At 34.4% G+C, this 26,615-nt stretch overlaps 3 protein-coding genes and 1 non-coding gene across 6 annotated transcripts; 2 read left to right on the forward strand and 2 right to left on the reverse strand.

The window, feature by feature from the left end:
• Positions 1–60: 60 nt before the first annotated feature.
• On the reverse strand, positions 61–11,982 carry LOC146146714 (ATP-binding cassette sub-family F member 3-like). 2 transcript variants are annotated; one of them, XM_083386437.1, is made up of 19 exons: positions 11,827–11,982; positions 11,463–11,609; positions 11,075–11,158; positions 10,596–10,654; positions 9,698–9,801; positions 8,893–9,015; positions 8,460–8,564; positions 7,626–7,787; positions 7,103–7,232; positions 6,876–6,946; positions 6,176–6,198; positions 5,947–6,002; positions 4,902–5,102; positions 4,206–4,282; positions 3,545–3,722; positions 3,045–3,225; positions 1,896–2,028; positions 1,143–1,230; positions 61–702 (listed from the first exon to the last, which is right to left on the reverse strand). In XM_083386437.1, the coding sequence occupies exons 1-19, from the start codon at positions 11,897–11,899 to the stop codon at positions 544–546; spliced, it is 2,154 nt and encodes a 717-aa protein (XP_083242563.1). In that variant the 5' UTR covers positions 11,900–11,982; the 3' UTR covers positions 61–543. The 2 variants fall into 2 exon arrangements, with proteins under 2 accessions (XP_083242563.1, XP_083242562.1); XM_083386436.1 differs by having other exon boundaries at positions 11,075–11,148; positions 11,462–11,609.
• On the forward strand, positions 6,561–6,633 carry Trnat-ggu (transfer RNA threonine (anticodon GGU)). The gene has a single exon. It is a non-coding gene; the product is annotated as a tRNA-Thr (tRNA).
• Positions 11,983–12,487: 505 nt separating the features above from the next.
• LOC146146716 (spliceosome-associated protein CWC15 homolog) lies at positions 12,488–17,709 on the forward strand. 2 transcript variants are annotated; one of them, XM_083387443.1, is made up of 6 exons: positions 12,488–12,708; positions 13,936–14,112; positions 14,858–14,956; positions 15,965–16,074; positions 17,049–17,162; positions 17,557–17,709. In XM_083387443.1, exons 1-6 carry the CDS (start codon positions 12,565–12,567, stop codon positions 17,612–17,614), a joined length of 702 nt encoding a protein of 233 aa, XP_083243569.1. In that variant the 5' UTR covers positions 12,488–12,564; the 3' UTR covers positions 17,615–17,709. The 2 variants fall into 2 exon arrangements, with proteins under 2 accessions (XP_083243569.1, XP_083243570.1); XM_083387444.1 differs by lacking the exon at positions 17,557–17,709 and having other exon boundaries at positions 17,049–17,332.
• A 1,113-nt stretch (positions 17,710–18,822) lies between these two features.
• LOC146146717 (ras-related GTP-binding protein A-like) lies at positions 18,823–22,210 on the reverse strand. Its single transcript, XM_083386446.1, has 9 exons — positions 22,060–22,210; positions 21,896–21,995; positions 21,481–21,547; positions 21,200–21,422; positions 20,960–21,055; positions 20,754–20,846; positions 20,495–20,616; positions 20,042–20,157; positions 18,823–19,292 (listed from the first exon to the last, which is right to left on the reverse strand). The coding sequence occupies exons 1-9, from the start codon at positions 22,069–22,071 to the stop codon at positions 19,186–19,188; spliced, it is 936 nt and encodes a 311-aa protein (XP_083242572.1). The 5' UTR covers positions 22,072–22,210; the 3' UTR covers positions 18,823–19,185.
• Between the last annotated feature and the right edge of the window lie 4,405 nt (positions 22,211–26,615).

Genomic DNA, 26,615 nt, shown 5'->3' on the forward strand with positions numbered 1-26,615 from the left:
TTTATTTAAAATTGTCTATTTCCATTGCACACCAATAATTGCCTATGGGTGTTTGCAGCATATGAGGTGATTTTAACTTAAAATAAAATAAACATAGAGAGCTAGATAGGGATGTCCGATAAACCGATACCGATATTTTGGTCAAAAAATACAGCTGTCCTATAAGATACCAAATAAAGTCGTCGCTGAATGCACAACTAAATTTAATCGGCACCGATCTAACCCTAGTATCGGACGAGTACCGATACTACCTGGCATCGGGTATCGGCTCCGATTCGATATTATCGGACATCCCCAGTGCTAGATCGACTAACAATATCGCAATACGCAGCCGAAATGCGGCAAAATAATATTTTCTGAAAAATTAATTTGGAAAACTAGGCAACTTAAAAAAAATACATGTTGCGTTTAATAAATACAAAAGCGCTCAAGCAAGCGCACAAGTGAACTGTACACTTTGTACAGTCTTTAAAACTATACACCCCAGGAGAAAAATGCAGCATCAGTAAACACAGCCAAGTTTGGTAAATCTTCCGCGATATTTCACTTGATTCCAATTCTCCTGAATTCCTCCTCCAAAAGTTTCCTGTAGGTTTCGATACCGCCCTCTAGCGACCGTACCGAGTGGTTTCCGCAAAGCCAAAGCTCGCGACAAACTAGTCGGATGAGACGTTCGTCGTGAGAGACCAGAATTACGCCCCCCTGGAAACAAAATGGGTGTTTGTAAAAAACTAAAATATCACTAGTAACCACGAACAATCTAAACAAAGGCTTACACAAAAAACATGAGTATAAGGAGTTATTTACTGGCAGTAACACAAAGTCATTTTGAAAATGTCAAATGATTTAAAAAATAACAAAAATATAATAAGTCTTTTGTAAAAAATAATCGGGTCCCAGTCAATTTATTTGTATAAAATTAAAACAAACTATTGAAATTGTTAACTTGTCCGATTATGAGTAATACCCAACCTTGAAACTAACAAAAATTCAACCTATAACAAGGAAATTGTTCGTTTTTTTTGTGTGCAAAAATTGGGATAAAAAATTTATAAACACAAAGGCAAAACGTCAAATTTCAATATATAGTATTAAAACTATCCAGCGTAAAGAACCTTAACTGCTAGCAATGTTTTACTCACCGCAAATTGGTTGATGGCGATTCCAAGGGCTTCGATTGTTTCCATATCGAGGTGGTTCGTGGGTTCGTCAAGAATAAGAAAGTTGGGACTAAAACATACAAATTATATCTGTTTGAGCACAGCTTTTTATAGGGAATTTAATTTGTTGCTGGTTTGAAATTGAACAAAAAACAAATCTGGTTTACCTGAAAATCTACTAATTTCTATTTTCGCTGCAGTTTTTACGAATACATTTTCGAACTGGAAAAGTTCTCATTTTGTCCATTTAAAACACCCTAAAAACACCGATTAAGCATCTGTTTCACATCATAATTTACGAATGAGCAGTGAAAACGTTTTTCAGCAAAACTGCCCCAAAAAATGCGATTTGTTTGCATGGAAATTATTGTAAAGTCTGACATTTTAATTGTATGATAAGCAAATGGTTGCAGTCCCCCAAAAAATACCCTGCGATTGTATTTCACGAACATGTACTTCATCAAAACCAACCCCTATCTTGTTAAACTATAAAAAAACGCTTTCTTTCACACTAAAATACGCTTGAGTGCGAAGTTAAAATATATCATTCAAAGCGCAGTTATAAACACTTAGTTGACATTGACATTTTAGCAAAGGCGACTCTTTATAGTACATTATACAAACACTTCTAGTGGAGATATAATAATACTCACTTTGACATTGACATTTCGGCAAAGGAGACACCTTATGGCTTACAATGCATTATACGAATACTCACAGCAAAGAAATACTTACTTTGACATTGACATAAGTGCAAATGCTACTCTGCTCTTCTGTCCTCCAGAAAGGCTGGCAACCGACCTAAGGGCAAGATCTCCAGTAACACCGTAACTTCCAAGCTGGTGACGATATTCCTCCTCGTTTCGACCTTTAAGGAGACACAGTTTAGGAAAACAAAGTTTTAAAAGAGTGGCGCCTGTTATTTGAGGTGGATGCACTATAAACTGCTTGATTCGTAGAGACATTAGAAAACGATTGCATTTTTCGCAACATTCTTATTTCGACCCTTAAAGAGCAAACAGCAGTTAAAACTCCCAGCACGTTTTTTTGAAAAGATGTTAGACCACGCTGATTTAGAAAATTCAGAGTGACAAAAGTTGTGATGAGGAGTAAAAATATTTTTACTGATGCATTTACTTGTTGAATTTCGGTAATAAACTTGTTGGCTTAACTTGATGGCTGTAGTAATGGTAAAAATTACTACAATACTGCTAGTATTGCTGCAAGATGGGCATAGATTTGCAAAAAATCTTATTGATAGTCAAAAAAAGGCGTACGGGTTAAATCGTAAAGACACTAGAAGACTAGAATAAACGAGTAATAGACAGGTGATGCCTTTCAAATAATCCCTTATTTAAAAATATGTTAACAAACTACCAACACTCCTGCTAACTTATAAACATAGAAAATATACTTGAAAATGAAATATTTCGGTTCACAGGCTACCTTCTATATAACATAAAACGTAAAGCGGAGGAACTTATGTATCCTAAAATAGTGACGAACGATCGTCACATTAACCAACTATCAACACAATTAAGTTAAATTATAAACATAGAAAACATACTTTAAAGATGGAATTTTCGCCGATCGTCATATGAGATAAACAAATCCTTGCCTTAACATTATCTACCCTTCTGTATAATTTGAAATGCATTTTGTTCGTTATGGTAAGCGTAGTTAGGGAGTTAAAACCCGCCTAAAAAATATTTGCAATTTTGAGTGGGGCAAACAAATTATGACGCAATTGTGACGTCACACCATAAGGACCAATGCAACCTTTTATTTAAGCACTATATCGCCAAACAACCACTTACAAATGATTGAGGATCTATAGGGTCACAAATGAAAATTTTAGGACATTCAATAAAAGTGACGTCATACCTGGGAATTTACCGGCCAGCAGTTCGACTGACGTCACGCCCATATCGAGTTGGTCGACGTGGTGCTGCGTGAAATAGCCCAGTTTCAAGTTCTGGTGTGTGTGTCGTATCCCGCTCACCGGCTCTAACATGTCGTTCAGGATCTTAAGTAGTGTCGTTTTGCCCGAACCGTTCTCGCCGACCTGAGAATATGGAAAAGTGTTTTTTTGGGCAAAAATACATAATTATTATCCAGCAGATTTTAGAAAATTTAACAGCGTGATCTTATTTATTTGAGAATTTTTGCAAATATTGTAAGTTTGGGAGCAGTTAGTAGGGGTCTACGCAATATTGTTAGTGTGCAAGATTTACAACAAATCTAGCCTAGCTGTTTGTATAAACCAGTCGGAAACAGGGTGATATTCATTTTCATATCTGTCCATGTGAAAGCTGTGGCTATTTGCAGTACACCAAGTACGAAATGTGGCTGTTGGTCTCTGAACTAGAACATCGAAAACTTACGATGCATATTCTCGAATCGAGTCCAGCCGAAATGTTGACGTTTTTAAAGATGGTTTCGCCAGGAATGTAGTGAAACGTCACTTCGTCCAATCGTAACACCGTGCCGTTTAACTTCACACCGTTTGACGGAAAACGGATGACTGCTGGGCTTTCTTTTTCAACCGGGACAATCTTGGGTCTGTGTGAAAAATGATTTTGTCAAACCAGTTTGAATTACGATAATTTAGGGCAAACAAATTTGAAAAAGAAACTTAAAAAAGACTAATAATTCAGCAAAATAAGCAAGATCACATTATTCTCATTTCGTTTTAATAATAATAATAAAACATTTAACAGACTGTGCAGAGTAATAGTTTTAATTTCACCGATCTCAATGTAAGAGTAATAATAATAAAAAAAAATAAAAAATAGTGTTTTAAAAATTAATGGAAAAAAACAAGGAACATTAATTAAAAAATGAGTAGTGTTTTTTAAATCAAAAGGTAAATGTTTATTTAAATTAACATTTGAAAAAGAAGAAAAAAGTTTAACAAACTATGAAATTCCAGCCACTTCTGGGAGCCATAATATAACCGCGTTTTGCCACTTTAACACAATAAAATTTTATTATAAAACAATTTCAAATTTCCTCTAACATATTTATATTGCAAAACAAACTCACAATTTTTCGAGCAGTTTCAGTTTGCTCTGGACTTGGGCGGCTCTGTTTGCGTTATAACGGAATCGGTCGATGAATACCTAACAACAATCGTAAAATCACTTGAAGAGGACTTGACTTGCCAAATGGTATATGGTGGTTCAAACTAGGGATGTTTAACATCCGAACAAAATGTAGCATGCATTGTGGCGTATGGTTGTTTCTCGACTCGCTTCCCTCTGAGCTGGAGCTCAGTTGGTAGAGCAACCTTCCCGGTTTGGCCAAGGTCGTGAGTTCGAACCTCACTGCAGGCTAGTTGTTTTTCTAGCCTACTCTGCTTGTATCATTGATCGACAGATTCGGTGAGTCTGCAATGGCTTTCGGTGTACTAATGATATGTAAGCCGCAATCGTTGGTCAAAAAGCAGTTTTAGTAGGGCGACTCCTTTGAGCTTGTAAAGTTAGTCTGCTATGTCTTTAAATATACGATATTTCACCTGAACAACATAAGGGTGTATCTCTAATCTTTATAGAAGCCAAAACCATCGGCGGCAGGTTTTAGCCAGTCGATCACTGCTCTGCTGACGCGTATATTAACAAGTGAAATGAATTCGAATTAAGGAACTGATGATGCCACTTGGCTAAATATATTTTCCTTTTAAACAAAACGTCTGATCCTGTTTTTACTCATGTTTTTAACTATGAGTTTTACATGTTTCACCTGTATATGGTCTCTGTACTGTTTCTGTGCCTCGTACTCCTTGATTTTGTTCTTTCTCTTCTCGTCCTTGGTGAGGATGAACTGCTCATACGAACCACGGTAGCAGTCCAGTTGCCGTGACGTCAGATGCAGGATGTCGGTGCAAACGCTCTCGAGGAAACTTCGGTCGTGAGACACGATCAGCGCAGTGCTCTGCCAATCCTGGGAAAATAAAGTGTTTAAAGGACTCGGAAAAAGTTCAAGTGAAGATAAAAGCGATCAAACACGAAAAAAGGGATGTTCACATTAGTTTTAAACGTTTTTAATGAAACTTCGGTCGTGAGACACGTGAGACACGCAGTGCTCTACCAATCCTAGGAAAACAAAGTAGAAAACGGCTATTGTCAAGCAAAAAATTTCAGTGAATATACAAGGTTTCAAACATGAAAAAAAAATGATTTATTTCTTTTTTATGTTAAATTTTTTTTTTCGTTTTTGCACTGATAATGGAAGAAAAAACATTATTTGTTTGTGTTTTATCGCTTTCATCTTCACTTGAATTGTTTTACTCTGATGATGGAAGATAAAAAGGGATTTTATGTGCGTTATATTGCTTTTATCTTCATTTGAATGTTTGCACTGTAGGTAGCTATAAAGTTGTGGAAGTGCAGGGTTAGTTATGTATTTATTACCACTATACGCTTTAGTTTTTTAACGTTTTTACTAAAACTTCGGTCGTGCCAATCCTGGTAAAACAAAGTAGAAAAGGGTTCAGAAAAACTTAAAGTGAAGAAAAAAGCGAATAAACACGAAATAGAAAAAGGAATGTTTTCTTCTTTTGTCTTTCATCGCTTTTAACTCACTTGAAATTTTTACACCGATTAAAAAGGGGTGTTTTTGTGTGTTATATTGCTTTTATCTCCTGATTTTTTTGTACTGATGATGGTATGGGTTATTGCCGGTGGCTATAAAGTTGTCTAAGTGCAAGTGTAAAAAATAAAATATTAAGAAGTGCAGTACTAATATACGCATTAGTTCAGATTTAGGTTTTTCTTATAAAACCAACCTGCAAATAGTCTTCCAGCCACATAATCGCCCTGATGTCCAACATGTTTGTCGGTTCTGGAAAATACAAAAAAAGCTGTACTTCAACTCGACATAGAACACTATACAGCAATCTTATTAGTGGTATTACAAATAATGACGTGGCACTCTGTACTTAGACGCCTAATTTTAACTGCGTGAATGCTAAAGTTTCAATAAATCGCTTTAAAATAGGTTTATGAGAAGCTTACCGTCAAGCAATAAAATGTCCGGCCTGAAAAATACAAAAGTTTTTGTTAATGGCATTTAAGTATGTTAAAAAAACGATTTTAGCTAAACGATAACTAGTAAAAATATTTTAGGGCAGAATATATTGCACATATAAATAAAACCTTGTCAATGCATGTTATGTAATAAAGGCTTTCTGGACCAACAATAACGACACGCATATCATAGTACGCAAGATTCCTTAGGAAAGGCCTACCCAAATCAGTCGGCTTAATCAGGATTTTTATCCAAGCAAGGTTAGGCTAGAAAAAAACAACTAGCCTGCGGTGATGTTTGAACTAACGACCTTAGGCCAAACAGGGACCGACAAGCGGCGGTCCTGTGGGTTTCTCGACTCGCTTTCTCTGAGCCTATAGCTCAGTTGGTAGAGCGACGGTCCTGGTAAGACCGGAGGTAGTGAGTTCGAACCTCACCAGAGGCTAGTTTTAAGAACAGGATGCAGCGGCAGCGGCTCTATGGTTGTTTCTCGATTCGCTCCCCACTGAACTTGTATAGTTTAATTGGTAGAAGGACGGTCGCGGTATGGTCGAGGTTGTGAGTTCGAACCTCAGTGTGGATTAGTTGTTTTCAAGCCTGGTTGGCTTGCACTGCAATCCTGATAAGGCCAACTGATTTGGTGAGCCTTTCCGAAGAACATGTGTTTTTACTTTAACTTGTACCTACCTTCCGAAAAGAGCTCGTGCCAACGCAAGTCTCATTCTCCATCCGCCAGAAAACTCCTTCGTTTTCATTCTCTAAAATCAAACCAACGGTTACGCAGCGCAAAACATACAACTTAAAACTTTTATCATGCATAGCTAGAAAGTTATTTTACACTTTATCAACCAAATAGCTCAAACACTAAGGTAACTAGAAAAAAACAAAAAAGGTACAATTTCAAATACACAAACCTGCATTTCTGGAGTAAAACCCAGACCGGTTAGAATAACAGCTGCTTTAGCAGGAGCCTTGTCGGCCTCAATTTCAGATAATTCGTTGTAGACTTCAGATAAACGAGCGGATATAGACGCATCGGCAGTTCTATGTACAACAACAAAAATTAAAAAAAAACATTTGTTGTATTATACTGACATGAGTCAATAACAGAAAAACGATGGGCATCGAAAGTTTTAAAACAATCGTAAACAAACTTGAAAAACGATTAACTTAACCTGACAGCAAAAAAAATAGGGAAATTTGAGAGAAGCTTTTTAGATATTCTAATTAAATGTTGACAAGCTTTCGCACAACCGTGCTTTATCAGATCAAAAAAAACAAATCAAAAATTTTGACCTGCTTTACTTAAAACGCTTCCGCCTGTAGTTCACTATTGTATTCTTTGTGTTTTTTTGAAGATTTACTTTTTATCAATATCCAATTAAATTTGAAGTTTAAATAGGTCGAAATATGTCAAAAATATGCTTTAAAACTAACTTGTTTTTGTCGATTTCCGCTTGTAAGGATTTCTCCTCTTGTAGTAGGTTCTCCCGCACGGTGTCGCTTTCGAGCACGCTTTGTAGGGCGATTGTGTCGTCACCAACGACCTCTTGTTCCACGTGAAGTATGGTGAGGTGCTTGGGAATGGCAAGTTCCCGACTTAATAGTAAAAAACAAAGTGTCAATAAGCTGACGTATATCTCTTCATTACTTGGTTAAATTTTTTTTTCGTATTTTTAGAAAATCGAACGTAACAATTAAAGAATAGCAAGTTTCTTAGCAATTTTCGGCATAATCTAAAAAAGTTGACCTTTGTGCGTATTTTATCAATATTTCTTATTTAGTAACGACGTCAATCTGTATCGGACGGCTCGCGGCCATTGAATGACTAGCAATAGGAACAAGAGGCAAATGGTGCTGTGATTATTGTCCAATGTTTTATCGAGCCTGCTTAGTTCATTTGGTAGAGCGACAATCCCGTAATAGTCGAGGTCACGACTTCGTTGCTCAGCGCAGGCTTCACAAATGCCATGCTTGTAATTCAATCTTTAGCCATATTTGTTTAAATCGAATTGAAAATCTGGTGGCACGGTTTAACGGCAAGCCGTATTAAAATCTTGACAAACTTTTGCACAACCGCGCTTCACCAGGTCAAAGTAGAAATCCTTGTTATTAATCCGACTCATTTCAGTGACAATAAGAAACGTAACATTTCTTTTAAAAAGTTAACACTTAAAATCGGCGTGCCATTGTCAACCAATTTTGATCATAACTCGCAATGTTAAATAAGATTTGAGAATGAGAACAAAATAAATTTGGTGTTTGACTTACGTTGATAACATTTTTAGCAAGGTTGTTTTTCCCATTCCGTTTCTACCAACCAAACCGTAACGACGTCCGCATGCCAAATGAAGGTTAGCTCCTTCGAACAAAACTCTAAAATAACAAAAAATTACTTAAGAATAATTTCATCCTTAATCAACAACACATAATTTCATTATTAAACACAAAATCTGCTTTCTTACTCTGGTTATATAATATTTTTTAACATAAACAAATTTTTTGCTTCAAATCCGTTGGATATTGCTTTGTATATTTTCAGATTGTTTAATAAAAAGAATTAATCATTTCTTAAATCAAAATAAATTCATACTATCGCTTATGAAAAGAGCCTGTAGGTTCTGTAATATAATCGTACATGTAGTAAAATGGCCATATTAATTGGCATTAAACAGTCTACATGTAGTTGTTGTTTTTTCCTTACTTGCTTCCAAACGAAATGTCAAAGTTTTCGATGTGAACGTCGGTGACTTTATGTCTGCCCTGGGATTCAGTTTTCAAATCTTTACGGTTCATCGATTGACTGGCAGAGGCCTCCATACTTGTCCTATTAAAAAAGTAGAAAAAAGCCATAACGTGGAAGTTACGAAAAAAGTATCTGCGCGTCTTTAGCTTTAACAAATAACTTATTACCACATGTTCACAGTTGTAGAGATAGACCAATACATCGAATTACTGATAATATCGATATTTCACTCCTACTAATACATTAGTAAATTTTGGCCAATACTTTTCTCATATTTTACTATAAAATTATTATAAAGTGTTTCCTTAAAATACAAATGGGTTTCCTAAATTTCAAATTTCAAAATTTGTCGTTTGCTTTCACTTTCATGGCAGACAGATTTGACAAGACAAATAGGTAAATAAACTAAATGTATTTGCATTCTAAGTTACATTAATTTTTTGTATCTTACTTTGATCTCTAAGCTGTTGGCAGGGGATTTTTAACTCACTTTTTACATTTTTCGATGCATTATTGTAACACAAAATCCTGGTTAAACAAATATAACTTGACTATCAAAAAAAACACAAACTTAAAGTTGTTATTTGGTTTGTTTGTTGTGTGGGAACTATAGCATGTGTTTTTTGTATTCACAAAGTAACTATAATCACAGCCTGATAGAAGGCAGTAAAACTTTTCTTGATCCACTTTCTATGATAAAATGTAAAACCTAATCAATCATTAAAACTAACTTAAAATACATTATAGTAAAAAATAAACTCACAAGGAATTTGTTGAGGTATTCTTTACAATTTTTTCTGTTGATTTCTTGTCTTGCTTTTGCTTGATTTTTGCTTCCGCCTTCTCTAACTTTTTTTGGTTAACAGTCTGGGAAAAAGCAGCACGCAGATTTAACGATTAATATAAAGTCTGATCTTCATTATCAGTAGACCCAAAATGTTTTAAAGAAAAGCATAAAAATAGACGTGTTTTGTCTGGTGTGAAGTGAGCGTAACTATAGGATTGAAGTTGTCTGCGTTCTACGTTGGGCATAGTAAGGTTATTTTGTTGAGTGAGTTTACGTGTTTTCTGCTTTTTTATATATATAAAAGAAATAAACCGTCCTCTTGTTAAGTTAAAACATTCGCGCGTAGAGCCTAAGTAGCAAATAAGAAAAAAATTTATGTCCCAGAATTTTGAATTACACTGATTTTTTTCCCTAATTAATATAAATTACTTTGTTAGCAGAGAAAACAGCTTCAGAAAGTGGCAATGCACATACACCTATAAGTGGGTACAGTGTTTTTTTTGAGGTGTTTTGGGGGACCGATTGGACTTGCAACTAATATGGCTATTTTTTGGTAACTACTTAGCGGTCACCCAAACCAAACCTTAAAAAAACCCTGAGTGGGTAATATAAATCTAAAGAAAATCAAATTTTTCATTTTTAATTGGGTCAAATAAAAGCTATACTATTTTGAACATACAGCAACTAAATTTGGTTTTATTGATTGGAAACCAACCCAAGTTTGGGCAAGAACTTCATAAAAGAAGAAATTGTATATGTTTTGCATGTGATTTGCTTTGAAAAAAATAGAACTAAGCACAAACTAAAAAGCTATTAAAGCACTATGTTTAATGTTTATCTTGTGATGAATATCACAAACTTGCACCACACTTACAGATTTCTTTTCCTGTCTGGAAATCCAGATGCTTGATGTGTCTAACGATGTGAAGGTTTCTAAGAAAAAAAAAATTCATAAAAGAAAAAAAAAATTCAGAAAATAAAATAATAGACCAAATGTATAAGGAACAGTATAAATACAAGTACCAGAGCATTGAAAAACATTTGCATAGAAACAAAGCATGGGGATTTAACTAATCTTAGATATTGAATAGTATGTGTTCCTTTTGTTTTAATTCCACAAAAATGTGCAGAAAAATATTTTAATTGTACAGAATGTCACAAACGTTTACCTTCCAAGCCCATACAGAAGTAGGTGGCATTTTGAACGCTTTGAATATCTCTATATTCATTTTCAACATCAGAAACGAATAAAGACACTTTAAGAAAGTTTAAAATGCTACTTTCTTCTGTATGGGCTATAATATTCTCACTGCAATTTACTACAACCTCCAATCATTGTGCTGCAAAATTTACCTTCAGTTTCATTACTTGCCAAATGAATAGGAGCATCCAGTTTTCTCACAGAAGATGTTTCTTTTTCGGATGCACTAAATAATATTGTACAATTACAGTGAAAAATTATAAGAAAACTAAAGAATACAAGTAATTTTGTTCGATACAATTAGAAAAACACTGATTTTTAAAATTCCAAGTTAAGTCATTTGTCCAAAAGACATAAGTCAAGTCTAACCAATTGAAAACGGTGACTCAAGTGCACACAATGTGATAAAAGCTAATTTCTACAAGCAATTCTATTCAGAATTCCATAACTTTAGCTTGAAGATTTTTAATGTTTTCTGTGTTAACGTTCACAGTACTGCACCCTTTACTTTTTCTCAAAATTAGTTAAAATACACTCACAAAGATAATGTCTTGTATATAGATTTACAAACTTCCATAATTTCATCATCGGTCGGTTGTGTTGAGCTCGAGGATTCTAGAATCGCTCCGACTGCATCGTAAACATCTTCTGTACAGTGGAAGTCTTCGGTTCCATTTTCAAGAACACCTGCCAAAAAACATATTGTTTTAAAGCATTTTTAAGACACATATTATTTTATTAAAAAAAGAAAGCAGGGCCATGTTTAGGCAAAAATTAGCATAAAACATTAGCTATTTAAAAAAAGAAGTACCGAGAATAAGTATATAAAACTAAGGCTGGCAAATAAATCGGCAAAAACCTTTAATTAAATTCTTTAAGTGTTTTACAAAAGTATAATACTCACTTTCTAGATACTCATGAATGCTTGGATCATCAATTTTAAACTTTTCGTTTATTATTTCCATACACAGAGCCATAACTCCAAAATGTTTGGTAATTCTTTTTTTACAATAGTTAATGCAAGAAAAGTCAGATATAATTATGTTTAGTGTAACACTGGAAAAAGATTTCACAATTTGGTAAAATAAAACTTGGACAGTAATGTGTTTTATAGTTAAGTTATTGGTGTCCATTTTTAGTTCCTGGGCAAATTTTATACATTTAAACATATTTCGTATATTGAATCACCCAACTTAAAATTTATTTTTAGTTAAAGAAATGCTTGCGATAATATTGTGTGAAAAATGCAACCCATATAGTTCGCAATAAAAATAACAAAATACATTAAATTACGAAATCGATTGACAAAATATGTCGGTAGTTAACGTGTAGTGTATTTCAGGTTGGGAAAGTCCCATAATACGTCCGTGGCGTTTAGCGATTAAACAAGTGGGTATTTAAAATTACATCCAAAAATAACAACAGAAAATAATTACATTTTGTAATTTTGTTTTTTAGCATTTTTAAAACAATATAAAAACTAACGATTTTGTCTTTTTTTTTACATCAAAACAGCGGTGTACTCATGCGTGGCAAAAAGCAATAAAACATTTTCAAAGGGCTTTTGTTTGCTGTGTTTTAGCGAAAATATTTTCAGAGAAGCACTTGTTGCCATCACGGAAGATTTCTTTGCACAAAAACAATGTCAACAGCTCACAGAGCGACGTTTGCGCCCGCCAAAGGTGGAACTGCGAGGGGCGAAGGCGATTTGGGCAAACTTTCAAAGCAATATTCCAGCAGAGATTTGCCGAGCCACACGAAACTCAAGTACAGACAAAGCGGCCAGGTACGTTTCCACATATATAATGTCATCTCAGATATCCTTTGTGATAAGCTGTTTTTGTAGAAATGTCGAAAAAAGTTAAATTTTTTAATATTGATGGATATTTACATTATACAATCTAAAACTTGTAAAAATAGCACAATGTTTTGATTGAAGCTCAATTCAAATGGAGCAACTTTAAATTTCAATTGAGAACCAAAGATTGTGTTATGTTCGGATAAATGTCTTATGTTCGTCTTGAAAGTATGGCAGATCCCAGATTGGAAACTTTGGGTTTTGCGCGGGAGAGACGAGTTGGCAGCTTGAAATTGCGTGGCTGTAATAACTTTTTGGCGCTTGTCTAGAATCCTACCACAACATACATTATTTTCTTAAATTATAGATATAATAGTACTTGACCCACCTGCATACTAACATAAATATTGTGCGTTGATTTAATAATTGTTTGAACGCTGTGGTAGGATTCTAGACCAGCGCCAACTTTTTGCCCAAATTTGCCTGGCTGTAATACTGCGGCCCAGCAGAAAACAGGTCATACTTTCTAACCTGGTGTTTATTCAGCTTAAATATGCGCGACTGGAATAAATTTTTTGATGAAATTCGCACAGCCGAAATAACGTTAGTTCTAAAATTTAGACGGTTGAAAAAGAAGTATTATGCTGAAAACCGTTAGCTAGATTGAAGTTTTGCATGTTTGAGGGACTTGGCTGTGCACATTTTACACCGAATGCACGTCTAAGAGCGCAACTGCACGGGGGAATAATCCCCTGCAAAGGCCTAACTTTGCAACCTCGGGCAGATCTCGTTAAGATTTTGCGGGTGCCAGGCAGAAAAAATTGGGGATGACCCAGCCTCACAAAGGTAACTAACGCACTCCGAAAGTGTAAACATTGGGGAGCATATTGAATTTTTAGGGGTGCACCTTGGGTCTGTTATAAAAACTTGCTGGTGTACTGCCATACTTTCCACAGTGACTTATGTTTTGAATTTAAACGATATTTTGCCATTGCTTTATAAATTTTTGTCGCTGGTCCTACCACATTTTTGTTCCAACCTAACCACAGGCTAGTTGTTTTTCTATCCTGGCCTTGCTTGCACTATAATGCTGATCAGACCGACTAATTTTGGTAAGCCTTCCCAAGGGCATCCTGTACAGCTTTTAATTGGAATATTTCATGACAAACCAACATGCATCAAATAGTGGCTGTCATTTTAAAATTTCTAAAACAGAATGCACCTTCCGACGTAAGAAGCCGCGACCTCCGTTCCGAATTGGACGACAGAGAGCGTGGTTCGAGGGGAGACAAAAGATCGGGGGACAGTCGATCATCGAGGGAGGCGCTGAAAAAGCAACGCTTGGATCAAGTCACTGCAGCTAATTTGGACGCGGACGACCCCGTTGAAAGTGTAAGAAATACTTTCGAATAAACTTCTTTACTGACAAAATAGCATATTCCTGAATTTCAAACAGAGGGTTACCAATTTTTTAATAAGAGGCCAGAAAATTCGAGGACTGGCGGTCGCTTGCCAAATATACAAATTGAATTCACCTTTTTTGACTTTATGAACAAAGAAATATTAGTTAAAATTTTAACTGAGCTTTAGAACATTGTTGTTTAGGTTAAAATTTTGTCAAAATTTAGCCTATTTTTGAAAAACATAGTTGAGTTTTATTTGGGAAATATGCCACGGGCTAAAATAATTCAAATGACATGCCAGATCTGGCCAATGGGCCATGGTTTGGTGACACCTGCTTACTAATTGGAGTCAATACCAACTCCAACTTGTAATATCGATACTTGTTGGTTGTGAACAACATTGCTATTTATTTCAAAATCTAAATTTATATATATATTACAAAATGCAAAAGTGTTTGTTTAAGTGGTTTTTGTCCTTATTGTAATTTAATACATAAAACTACAAAAAATTAAAGTTACCTTTAGTGTAAGTGAACAATAAAAAAAATTAGTAAGCATCTGACCTATCCAATATTAGGCATCAAAAAACAAGTGATAGCCATTCATAATGGGAAACTACTTTTTACCCCCAAAAAAAGACACTTTCTACTGTAACTGAATGGTAATAATTGACTCTGCCAAAGAGAATCAATAAACCTTATGATATACAAACATTAAAATCTATTTCCACACAGGATAGCGACTCGTCAGATGACTCTGAGGACGACACAGCGGAATTGTTGGCGGAACTCAACAGAATAAAAAAAGAAAGGGCAGAGGAGGCTGCTAAACAGGTTTATATTTTTTCACATATTCGGCTGTTTTTATGTAGCTATCCCTCAAGTGACAAAAAGTTTTTTTTCCACTGCTCTAGCCCAGCGTTTCTCAAGGTGCGCCATGGAAGGCTGCCAGGTGTGCCGCGAGCAAAAGGAAAAAGATAACTTAATATTTAAAACATGTATTTTTGCTTTTCTATTAGACTTAGCTCATTGATTCCACAGTACTTTTAAATACAAAACACAAGAATACCTTCAAAGCAACAATATCTAAGTAAGAATTTCCATAATACCATATTACTAAGACCAGCGACATAATAACGCCAAATTCGAATCAATGGCCACGACAGAATAGGATCTAAAATAGTCTAGATAAGACCTAAACATGTTGAATTATGCTCCAAATTAATCGGAATAAGATAAAATTACGCCCAGGACTCTAGCGAAAGGGTATGGGATGATTGGGAGACACATGTCTGGCATTGGCCATTTGCTGTCGACAGCAAATGGGCTAGGGTTAAAAATATTCGGGGAGTTGGTGTTAGTTATGGGTGGTGTTTGGGGTTAGGGCCATTTAGGTCTTCTTCAGATTTCGTCATTTTTTCGCCTTATTCCTAACTGTCTTTTATTGCGAAGTTGACGTTGTTCTTATTTTGGTCTCAAGGCTTGGGGTCTATTTAAAGATATGCAACTATAAACCTATATAATAAAAAATGAAAAGCAATTTAAGAGAAATACAGGTACACCTCAAAAAATCGCTTCGCTCGCAATGTGCGCCGCAACATTTTAAAATATCTCTAGGTGCGCCCCGAAGTAAAAAAGGTTAAGAAACGCTGCTCTAGCCTAAACAACAAGGCCATTTTAACCTGGCACTTATCATATTGTAAAAAAAGGTTGCACCCTTGGTCATATGACCTTACCTTTTTTTCCAAAAGTGACTGCATGGCTCATAATTTATAGTAACATAAAGTTTAACTAGATTTAAAAATCATAGAGCCTGACTTTCCAACCTTTCTAAACCTCTAGGAGCAAGAACAAAGGGAAGAACAGGAACGAATCCGAACAGAGAATATTTTAAGCGGAAATCCCCTTCTTACAGGATCCAATGCACAATCCAACTTTGCTGTAAAGCGACGGTATGACTCTATTAATAGTTGGATTTTAAATATAAAAAATCCATACATCTGTGTTTTATTAAGTATATATGGTTTACTTTACAGCCTCTTGACTTGTTATAATTAAAAGTTCACATATCTAGTTTGATAAATTGTCAATATTGCAGAAGACTTGAAAAAGTATTAAAAAAAAAAAGTGTTTAGTGTTTCTGAAGTTATGCTTTAATTCCTATAAAATTACCTAAATCTTAGAAAGCACACAATTTTGTTAACACAACCTGTTAAATAAAAAACTGTGCCAAATTACTAATAGGAATATTTCATACTTGTTTGACAAATAACACATAAAAACCTTGTAAAATAATTTAAATTAAACTTAACAGTAAAACAGGATAGATATGGCCACCACTGTAGATTGCCATTTTCATGCTTAAATTGTCCATAAAATTGACACGGGATGATTTTTTGTGTGCACTATACAAGAATCTGCAATGTATTTTGATAATGAATTGCAAATCCAAAAAGGTTGAGTAAATGGACATCATCTTGATTACGATGATATGATACAAACTTGTATCATCTTCAGTTAATGTGACCTGTGCAACACCTGAATGTGCTAATGCTCCGACTATAGAAACTCAGAATAATAACAACTGCGTCCCACCTTTTATAAATGATGCTTTAATTTGCTTCTCAGTCACACTAACTAAAGATAATGCAAGTTTGTATTGAAACTACTAAACCAAGATGATGTCGATCTACTCTACTTGCTTGGCTTTGCTTCCTTGTTTTGGCCAATAAAGAAACATGGAATTTATATTGTTTAGATGCACCACAAAAGTAAAAAAAAAATAACACATTAACACATATGTATGTGTATACAATATATACGTGTGTTAACACATTGTATGTCTGTGTCTTTTATTAAAAAAAGTTTAATGCTATTAAAATCTTCAAGGTGTTTAAGCCGAATATAATTTATTTTCCAAATATAGATGGGACGACGATGTTGTTTTTAAAAACTGTGCCCGCGGCGAATCAGACAAACTTCAACAGCGCTTTGTAAACGACACCTTACGATCTGAGTTCCACAAAAAGTTTATGGACAAGTACGTGAAGTGACTGCAGTAGATGGAAACTCACTGGATTCTAAATACAAAAAGGGAGATGAAGGCTGGAAGCTGTTAAAAATTCCCAAACGTTAGCTGATTTTGATTTGTTTTGCATTTCTTATGTTTTTGTGCTCTAAAAGAAAACCTTATTTTTTATGTGCAACTACCACTAATTGACAATAATGGCAATTATTATTTGTCCAATCATAGTAATTCTCTGTGTTAGACAAAGTAGACCTATGTTTATTAGGCCTCTTTATGTTGTTAGCCCTGAGAAGAACTTTTATAACCGGCAATCAATTGTTAAATAAATCAAAATAGAAAGCATTTAAATCAACATTACGAATTTAGGCGATTGGAAGTCAAGATACTACTTTATTCTTTTTAACAGGGATTGCTGCCAACCAGTTGAAAAATATATACAAATATCCATTCCTTGTATGTTTTAAAGCATTTCAGGCAACACAAACAACAATTGCATTACATTTTTTAGCACTTTGAATTTTGCATTTATCGAGAAAGATAAATTTGCTATCCATTTTGATTGTGTGTTTTTTTTAGTAACCTAGTTTATAGTGGCAGCCTTTAAATATTACTTATCCAATGAAGAAACCACCATTCAAATATGACTGCTTTGCAAAAAAACGTAAGCTGCCACATGTGAATTATACTTTTTTTAATCTCAAAATATTAATGTCCTAATGAAATCGGTTCAAAGGGACATTGTGCATTTAGCAGTATAATTCATGAATTCTACATGTGTTAACTTTTTATAAAAAATGTATGGTCAAAATTGAAACCATTATTTGAATTTTATGTTTTCAATAAATCTGTTTCACTGGAATAGGTCCCATTGAAGTGAGACAATTGCTATGTTTATTCAGATAGCAATGATACTAGATTGTACTGCTACGTTACTATTTTATTTTCAAAATTTGAACTACTTTACTACTACATTCATGGGTACACTATATGCACGGATCTATAATGTAGCTTGATAATAAATTGCAAAGCCAAAGAGGCCGAGTAGATCGACAGCATCTTGATTAAGACGTTTTGATACGAGCTTGTATCATCTTCAGTTGATGTGACTGAGAAGCACATTAAGCATCATTTTAATCAAGATGCTGTCAATCTACTCGACCTTTTTGGCTTTGCAATTTATTATCATACTACATTCACTTTTATAAAAAAGCAATTATCACACTCATATCTAAAATGTTTTAATCACGAAAACAGAGAAATATTCCAACATGAAGAGGTCAATATCTTGAGAAAACGACCAAGATAAATTGAAAAATGAAATGAAAAACGGAAGATTTTGTAATGTTTAACTGCAATATATATTAAAAATTATATGAAACAAAAAAACTTATTCAAAGGATAAATATTTATCCTGCATCAGGTTACATGAATCTGTGCATATGTAGAGTACTGTAGTTTCTGGTTGCAACAAACTTTAGAAAATCTTTGCATGAAAAAACCTAATATTTTTGACATTTTAAGATGATAGAAAATCACTCATTCAAAAGTGCAACCAAGTAAATCACTGTCGCCGAACTATTGCACTTCTGCATCAGTGTGATATGATTAGGGATGTCCAATGTTATAGTCTAGATACCAATATTGAGAAAGTATGGTTGTATATAGTCTAGATACCAATATTGAGAAGTATGGTTGTATATGCAAAATTAGAATCTCAAAGTAATTTTTCACGCTATGAGGTTATCATTTGCTTTAACATTGGAACATGTTATAGAACTTGTTAATTAACTAATTTCTAAGAAATATTTCATTTTATTGAAAACGCTGCTTTAAATTAAACAAGAAACATAAAATAACAGCGGAATGGTACCTATACCGGCCTAGTTCCAGACAAGTAGCAATAATCTCTTGGGGTATCAGCTCCGTTTAAATATTATTGGACATCCCTATATATGACGTGGAACGATATGAGAGGGAAGTGAATGCCTTTGTGACATCACAGGCTTGATGGTGAAAGAAGAACACAATCGATTGTTCACATTTTCCATCTTCTGCTTCCCTCCATTCGACCTCGATCAATCTTTTCAAGTTCTTCAAAATGCTTCCGAGCGTTTCGGATGTTGATCAGTGTCAGTTCCGACGCTGAAAGGTTAAAAATGTTGTCAAGTTTAAAAAAAGACTCACTTGTGATACTTTTGCAGAAAACACGCATACTATCACATTTTGTTCTAAGCACCTGCGAAAACACTAAAAGTTAAAATGTTAAGTCTTACTGTAATATTTTAATTAACAACTATTGCACAAAACACACACTTTTTTGGGGAACCTGAAAAGGTTTCTGGCTCTGCTTTAAAAAGAACGTTGGATTGTTATACTAAAAACCGGTTCCGATTGATGACAGAAAACACTTCAAACTTGGTTTTCCAGAAAACCTGATTCCACAACCCTAGTTTTAACAATACACAAAGTCAAATTCTATGTTAAGTCCACTCTAGGACTAACCACAGCTAAGTGGACATATGTCTACAATTTAAACTCTTTGGGAGCAGAGCATATTTTAACTTGTCTTAATTCACATTTAAAGCAATTTCTATTGATCAAAGCAAGGTGCTTAACTGTAATTCATAATTAGACCATTAGAACTTTAGGCGAACTTAACAGACACATGAATAGGGGGCCATATTTTAAAAGATTTAAAAGTGCTAATCTTTATTGTGAGTTGGAATTTTTATATGAGCAAACTAAAAGTAATTACACACATGGGTCTCTAATTCATATACTTGAGTCAAATTCAAATGAAACCTGAAATTTAAATTGGGTGTTGGAACTAAGCTATGAAGGTTTCTTTAATTATTTTGTAAGGCAAAGCTGTGATCAAAATAACAACTTACGAATTGAAGTGTCTGACATAATGACCATCACGTAGGTGTTAGATGTAAACATCTCGATGAAGGCAGCAAAGTGTTTGTTCCGTACTTCCATGCTTTGAAACGCTGCAGCAACTTTGCTAAAACAGAAATGCGCTTTTTCGTTTTCTAATAAAATTATCTAAAAGACAATAATTTACCCCAGAAAGTTTTTTTAATAAATGTTCGAAAATTTCCTCACCATTTAACAAATATATCAGTTTGCCTTTTACCTTTTTTTGAAAGGTTTTTATTCGGAACCATTTTACTTCAATAGTTTAAGGTATAACAATTTTTTTTTACTAAAACTCAAAGCATATTTTTAAATAAACAGCAAAACTAATTCATAGAATTTTTAAGCTTTTTATATCGATTCTAGAATATATACAAGACGTTTTAATAAAAGTATATACAGTAAAAAAATAACAATTAACCAACCTGCAGCTAAGCTTAAACTGCTTGATGATATTGCTTATTTTTTCAAAGCGGTGAACGTCTTTATGTTCACGTCTTTCATTATGTGAAATTACAAGAAAGGTTGCCTTCTCAAAAAGTAATACCTGAAAAGTTTTAAGATTATTTAGAATAGCTCACATTTTTCTGACATTGATTAAAGTGTATTAAAATTTTCAGAATGTTGAAAAGTTTTAAAGTAGTTGCTCAAATAGCAGACTTAAATTTAAATTTTAGTTTTTACCTCATCAGCATTAATGATCTGGGCAAAGCGCGCTAGGTTTAGCTCCAACTCTTGAACATTCGGAATCAATTGATACATAATACTGGACCATGCCTGTGAATTGACATTAAATTATTTAACACGCTGATTAGGTAATTCAAATATGGAAGCAGAATATACTGTTTTTAATGTATATTTTTAATAATAAATACGACAGTTTGGTATACCTTGTATAAAGTCTCATCCCAAATTGAAGTCTTGAAACAAGAACATTTCAGAGGCTTTGACAATTTGATAAGGTCATCTTCTCGTTCTTTGAACACCTAAATATTAAAAAAAACTTTACAATCATTATAGAAAAACAATTCTTTAATAATTTTCGACATATTTCAGTATGATAGTATGTCTAGCCAGAACCTTCGGCGATTATGCTGGAAAGTTCATAGTAACTTGATTTTAAAACCTACCACATCTCTCTGATTTTCTTGAACCAGATCCATTTTGTGAATGAGGCAAAATATTTTTGCCTCCGGGGATGTTTTTAAAATTGCCTCCAGACAGGTTTGGTAGTAGTGCATATCCCTTTGTAGTTCGCGACTTTCAACATCAAACACGTATATGAGAACTTCAACATTACGGAAAATGTTGTCGCGCTGACTGGCAAAGTAGTTTTCCATAAATGCTTCTTGCCTGCAAAATTGCTTTTTATTTATACCAATACTGTGGGCTGGCTATTTTTAATTCTTACCCGCCGCAGTCCCAAAGATTTAAGACTAGATTGCCTAAAAATCTTACATGTGAATGCTCAACATCAACTGAAAACAAACAGGTTACAATTAATGCAATGGAAGAAGTAAAGAAATATAAGATCAGACATGCACTATTTAACTTTCAAATTGTCTAAAATATTTCAAAAAATATATTACTCCCTTGGCTTCTGGTCTGGAATCCTACCACTCTTTTTTACAGTAACAAAACGAGTTGTCAAAATTGAAAGGAAGAAATACAATATTAATACTTGACCAACAAAAAAATAACCCGCACCCTAACCAAATAATGTTGGCAATGCAGTTCAAGGCGAAATGTTGTAGAATTGCAGACCAACGCCAAAAAGATGTAAACGTATTACTGGCTTAAGATCTATTTAAAAAGATATTTATTACTTGTTGCTCCAAGTCGACGTGTATCCCTTGCAATGTAATTTGCAAAAATGATTGACCTCATGCTGGTTTTGCCAGAACCAGATTTTCCCATTAAAAGTACCTTTGAAACAAACAAATTTAATTGACGTTTTTTAGACACAGGTTTAAACTTTAAGCGGGATTACCTTTTTCTTCATGATTAATGGTGATGAGGTCCAAAGTTGTTCACAAATCCAACTTGTGCGTGGGTTGTATCGTGGCAGACCTTTCGTTCATTAAAAATAATAAATTTGATACAAAACAGTATTCCGAATTTCTAAATTATGCAAAACACGATGAACTGCAAAAAACGTTGAGACATTTTTAATTATTGAAATGCAATACACACCGACACGTACTTTATTTAAGTTAACCAAATCTTTAGTATTCAGTAATCACACATACAGCATTTACTAAAAAATAAATTGATAACTTAGTTATTTAACAAACAATGGATAATAACGAAAATAAAATTGCAATGAAGCATAATAATTTGGAATCAATTAGGCGTGACGATACAATAGAAATATTATACGATTGCATCACAAAATTAAAATTTTAAATACTGATAATTAGTTTTTATATTAGTAAAAACTATGTTTAGTGAATGCTACATTATGTAATTTTTTGTTGAACTGAATCAGCAACGATTTCACTGATTTCGATAATTAAATAACACGTGACAACCTCACGTGACACAAACAAACAAAACAGAAATAAGCCTTCTGAATGTCAGCACCCGATCCGACTCGTTTGGGTCGCTTCAAGCCGTCTTATAATTTCACTTCTTCGGCCTTAAAGCAGTCCCGTGGATGTCCACTGACCCACTGGTGGGTAAACTTGCCTGCTTTATGCCAACAGCTTATTCCACTCGGTTCATAGCACTCACGAATCTTCGTGAATGTGATTTACTGGCAAGCGGCTATAGAGAAACGCAATATTTTGCTTTTTTATTACACAAAGGTAACGATTTCACCCGAGAATGATGCAAAGATGAACTACTTAAGTAATAACGAATAAAAACAGCAAAAATATATTTAGTTTACGAATAACTAGGAAATACGAAAATGTAGAATTTTTAATATTTTTTTTAAAACTTATACTCTCGTATAAGGGGACTCCCCATTGTAGCGACCGTAACACTAAAAAACTTCAATTCAGCTTAAAAAGTTGTCTTTCTGTCAGCACGGTTTTGAAAATTATGAAAAAAGGCAAAAAGTAATTACCTGATCAGTTAACATTTCCTGTCAGCTATGTTTTAGTCATGATAAAGTGTATTATATTCGGCCCTGAGGGTGTCATGTAGCCTGCAGAGCCACTGCCTGTACAAGTAGCTTTCCCTGTTATTGCATTGCAGCAATAATATATTGTTGAAAATGTTAGGCGCAATCTAACCTATAGAAGATGGTTGCTTACTAGTCTTTACTACCGTTTTGGGCAGCCTAACGTATAGTAAAGGGCTTTGTTACTCAAATAACGCTATACCTGCAGAACGAGTCTGTGACCCGACTACCGCTAACATTCGGTCACATTTTTATTAGTATTTAACTGTTTTCACTAGTCTGGACCTATCACTTATCAAGAAACACAGCCGTTTAAGCAATCATTTTTTGTGGCTTGTCTAGTTGCCCAGGTCTAAACATGTAGCGAGCCAACATATTTGTAATTATAACTTGTGCGCTGTGCGTAAATAGACCAAATCTTAGTTTAAAACTGTCCTGGCATATTTCGTTTTCCCTCGAACCAAAGTCAGCAACTGACTAGCTTACCCGCCATCGCCCTTGTCCCGTATGGAAAATATGACAGATTTTGATGAAATTGTGCGATTGCACTGCCAGAAAATTTGGGGTGACCTGATGCAACTAAGGTCAAAACTGCACCCGCCAATATAATTTGTTGAAAAACTGCTATTATGCTATTATATTCATTTTCAAGGGTTGAAGGTCTAGTCCAGTGTTTCTTAACCTTTTGACTTGGTGGCACACCTATATGAAAACGTGGCGGCGCACCTTGTGAGCGAAGCGAGCGAGAATTTTTTTAGGTGTACCCGGTATTTCTTTTACTGCAATTTTTCAAATATTGTTTAATAGTTGCATATCTTTAAAGGGACTCCAGTGTTTAAGACTGAAAACGCCGGGCGCACCGGTTGAGAAACGCTGGTCTAGTCTGTTAAAAATAATTGTGGGTGCACTTGTCATACTTTCCATGATGGACTCTTGTGCTATAATATAGTTTAACACAGCTACTGGAAATACACCCAACCATACACAACAATCATATTGCAATACTTGCGAGACATGTTCTTGCTGCACTGTGAACTGTATTTATTAAAAGCAGAGCTATGCTGAATTTTTTAAATTTACATATTTTCAAGAACCTGACTATCGCTACACTGACAATATGCACTTTAAAACACTGAGGCAGTTTCTTCCGTTTTGATCTTTTTTGTGTTGGCTCATGGACTGCCTCCTTAAACGACTCTTGATAACTTTCACATTCACTGTAATGTTTTAAAAAATGGTGTGCTTACAATGTAATGTTTAAAAAAAATGGTGTGCTTGTAATGTTTTAAAAAATGGTGTGCTTAGGAGTATTTTTTTACTTTTGCTCATTGTAGCATCATAGTGCCACCGTGCTATACATCCCCCAAAATCTATACTGCATTAAACTGTTTATGCCCCAAATGCTGTGCATACTATCGTATGTTGAGCTGTGTGACTTATAAATGCTACAAAGTAAATTTTTATTAAATGAAACTATAAACTTTTTGCACTAAATGTCTAATTATTAGTATTAAGTGTTTTATGACAAAAACTCTGTGATATAATTCGCTTCATGTGCTGGGCCTTTAAAAGCTCTTGAAAGAGCATTTTGGGCAGCGACAAAAAAGTTTGTAGGCCACTGCTTAAAGAACATTGTACCCAAGTTGGAAAGTTTGCCTTATCTTATGCAGTTGCACTTTGTGCATTTTATGGAAATTTACTGTGGAATCAGATTAACTCCACAATCACAATATAAAACCCCTAGTACAGTTTTCAGTTGAACTTTATCTAAACTAGACAAATTGCACTTGTAAGGTTATTACAGCCTATTCTGTTCTCCAGGACAGGTGCACACCCAAATTAGTAAATTATAGAAAAAGATTTAGTTGTGGTTGGATTCAGAACTTTAATAAACATTAAACCAGGGGTGTCCAACTCAAACATGCCAAATTTTTATCTTATAACTTCTTCCCGTGCCAAAGCGTGCCAATTTTTATCTTATAACTTCTTCCCGTGCCAAAGTATCGTAACCGAACCAATTCTTTTTAATCATAAAAGCGTTTTTTTACCAATAATCAGAACGTTTATTTAAACTTGAAAATAACTATCTAGTAGAAAGGCGCATCCCTACATCAAAGTGTCTCTCGGTGAGCTGACTTTTGTTTCTTTACACCAAGCTATATAATATTATGTGAATGCTAGCCTCCACACAGTATAATGTTACTATATCAAAAGTAATTGTTGGTTGTCGTGATTGCCGCGATTGTTTTATATTGTGAACAAACAATGGCAATTGGTTGTATAACAAACTTAATATTTTCTGAAAATTGGCTCTATAACAAATTGAGCTTTTTTGTCAATTGGCTAAATAACAATTTTAGTGTTTTTTGGGCAGGGCTGGCGTGCCATTTTTTATTAGGTCACGTGCCACATTTGGCCTGAGTGCCGCTTGCTGGACACCCCTGCATTAAACCTTGGCCCAACTGAAAATTTGATGCCACTCACCTGAGGTCTTGACCAAATGTGCCATGAAATGCTGACTGAAAACAACACATTTAACGGTTACTAATACTAGCAATTTAGTAGAGTCAGAGCTTTATTATTCATGATATACTTTTAAAAAGGCAATACAGCATTCAACCGCAAAACTATTTGCTAACATTTATATTAATATCATGAAATTAAAACAAATATTCAACATTATAAACAACTGACATTTCAAAAAGTTGTATAAATTGTAGTCCATAACTACCAACAAAAAATATCATAACAGAAACACCTGGTTGTTGCCCAAACTTAATTTTTTGTTTATTTAATGAGTGCGGTGCAACACAATGAGCTCTTTACAAAGGAGGGGAACTGTTGTATTGTATTTAAGTTTTGCTACAACTGATCTGGTTAATCAGCTGAATATGATGCTGAAAAGAACATGTTACTATTTGCCATTAATATCTTATTATCACTGGGTAAAGTAACCTTTGTTAACCTCGAGTAACCCCACGCAAATATTATTATTAGGCGAAGGTTAACAGCAAATAATTAGAAAAACGCTGGTGTCGCAGTACATGGCTACCTTTATAGCAAGTACAGTAATTGTTTCGCCACTGCTACAGACCTTTATTCAAACTTGCCACTTGCGTATGTACAATTAGGAGCAACTCTTTGCACTCCAAACTCAACCTATTCTTCAAGCTAAAAACTATATTGGTTCCAACCATCAAATACAGCAAAATTAGATACAATATAAGCTTAAAGATTCTCTATTAAATATTGAATATCCCTATGTTTAACCCACTCTTCAGCTAAGCATAATGGGTGCAACAAATTCAGTCTGCAATTTCATTAATATTTTAAATTGCGTATGTACAATTGAGGCAATTTTTTGCTGTAAAACTTGAACTATATTGGTTTCAACAATCCAAAACAGCGAAATTAGATGC

Source organism: Ascidiella aspersa, chromosome 4, assembly GCF_963924565.1.
Source record: "Ascidiella aspersa chromosome 4, kaAscAspe10.2, whole genome shotgun sequence".
Classification (NCBI taxonomy): domain Eukaryota; kingdom Metazoa; phylum Chordata; class Ascidiacea; order Phlebobranchia; family Ascidiidae; genus Ascidiella; species Ascidiella aspersa.

What these genes read in the sequence shown, in the direction of transcription:
- LOC146146714 (XM_083386437.1), bottom strand. Translation starts at nt 11,899, where the DNA reads ATGGCTCTGTGTATGGAAATAATAAACGAAAAGTTTAAAATTGATGAT. An exon ending in CTGAAACTGCTCGAAAAATT is followed by an intron (nt 3,723 to 4,205) that starts GTGAGTTTGTTT and finishes TTTTTCACACAG; the next exon opens with ACCCAAGATTGTCCCGGTTG. An exon ending in TCGCCATCAACCAATTTGCG is followed by an intron (nt 703 to 1,142) that starts GTGAGTAAAACA and finishes TTTTGTTTCCAG; the next exon opens with GGGGGCGTAATTCTGGTCTC.
- LOC146146716 (XM_083387443.1), top strand. Translation starts at nt 12,565, where the DNA reads ATGTCAACAGCTCACAGAGCGACGTTTGCGCCCGCCAAAGGTGGAACT. An exon ending in CGGACGACCCCGTTGAAAGT is followed by an intron (nt 14,113 to 14,857) that starts GTAAGAAATACT and finishes ATTTCCACACAG; the next exon opens with GATAGCGACTCGTCAGATGA. An exon ending in CAGAGGAGGCTGCTAAACAG is followed by an intron (nt 14,957 to 15,964) that starts GTTTATATTTTT and finishes CTAAACCTCTAG; the next exon opens with GAGCAAGAACAAAGGGAAGA.
- LOC146146717 (XM_083386446.1), bottom strand. An exon ending in AATCTTTGGGACTGCGGCGG is followed by an intron (nt 21,423 to 21,480) that starts GTAAGAATTAAA and finishes GCAATTTTGCAG; the next exon opens with GCAAGAAGCATTTATGGAAA. An exon ending in GGGATGAGACTTTATACAAG is followed by an intron (nt 20,847 to 20,959) that starts GTATACCAAACT and finishes GTCAATTCACAG; the next exon opens with GCATGGTCCAGTATTATGTA.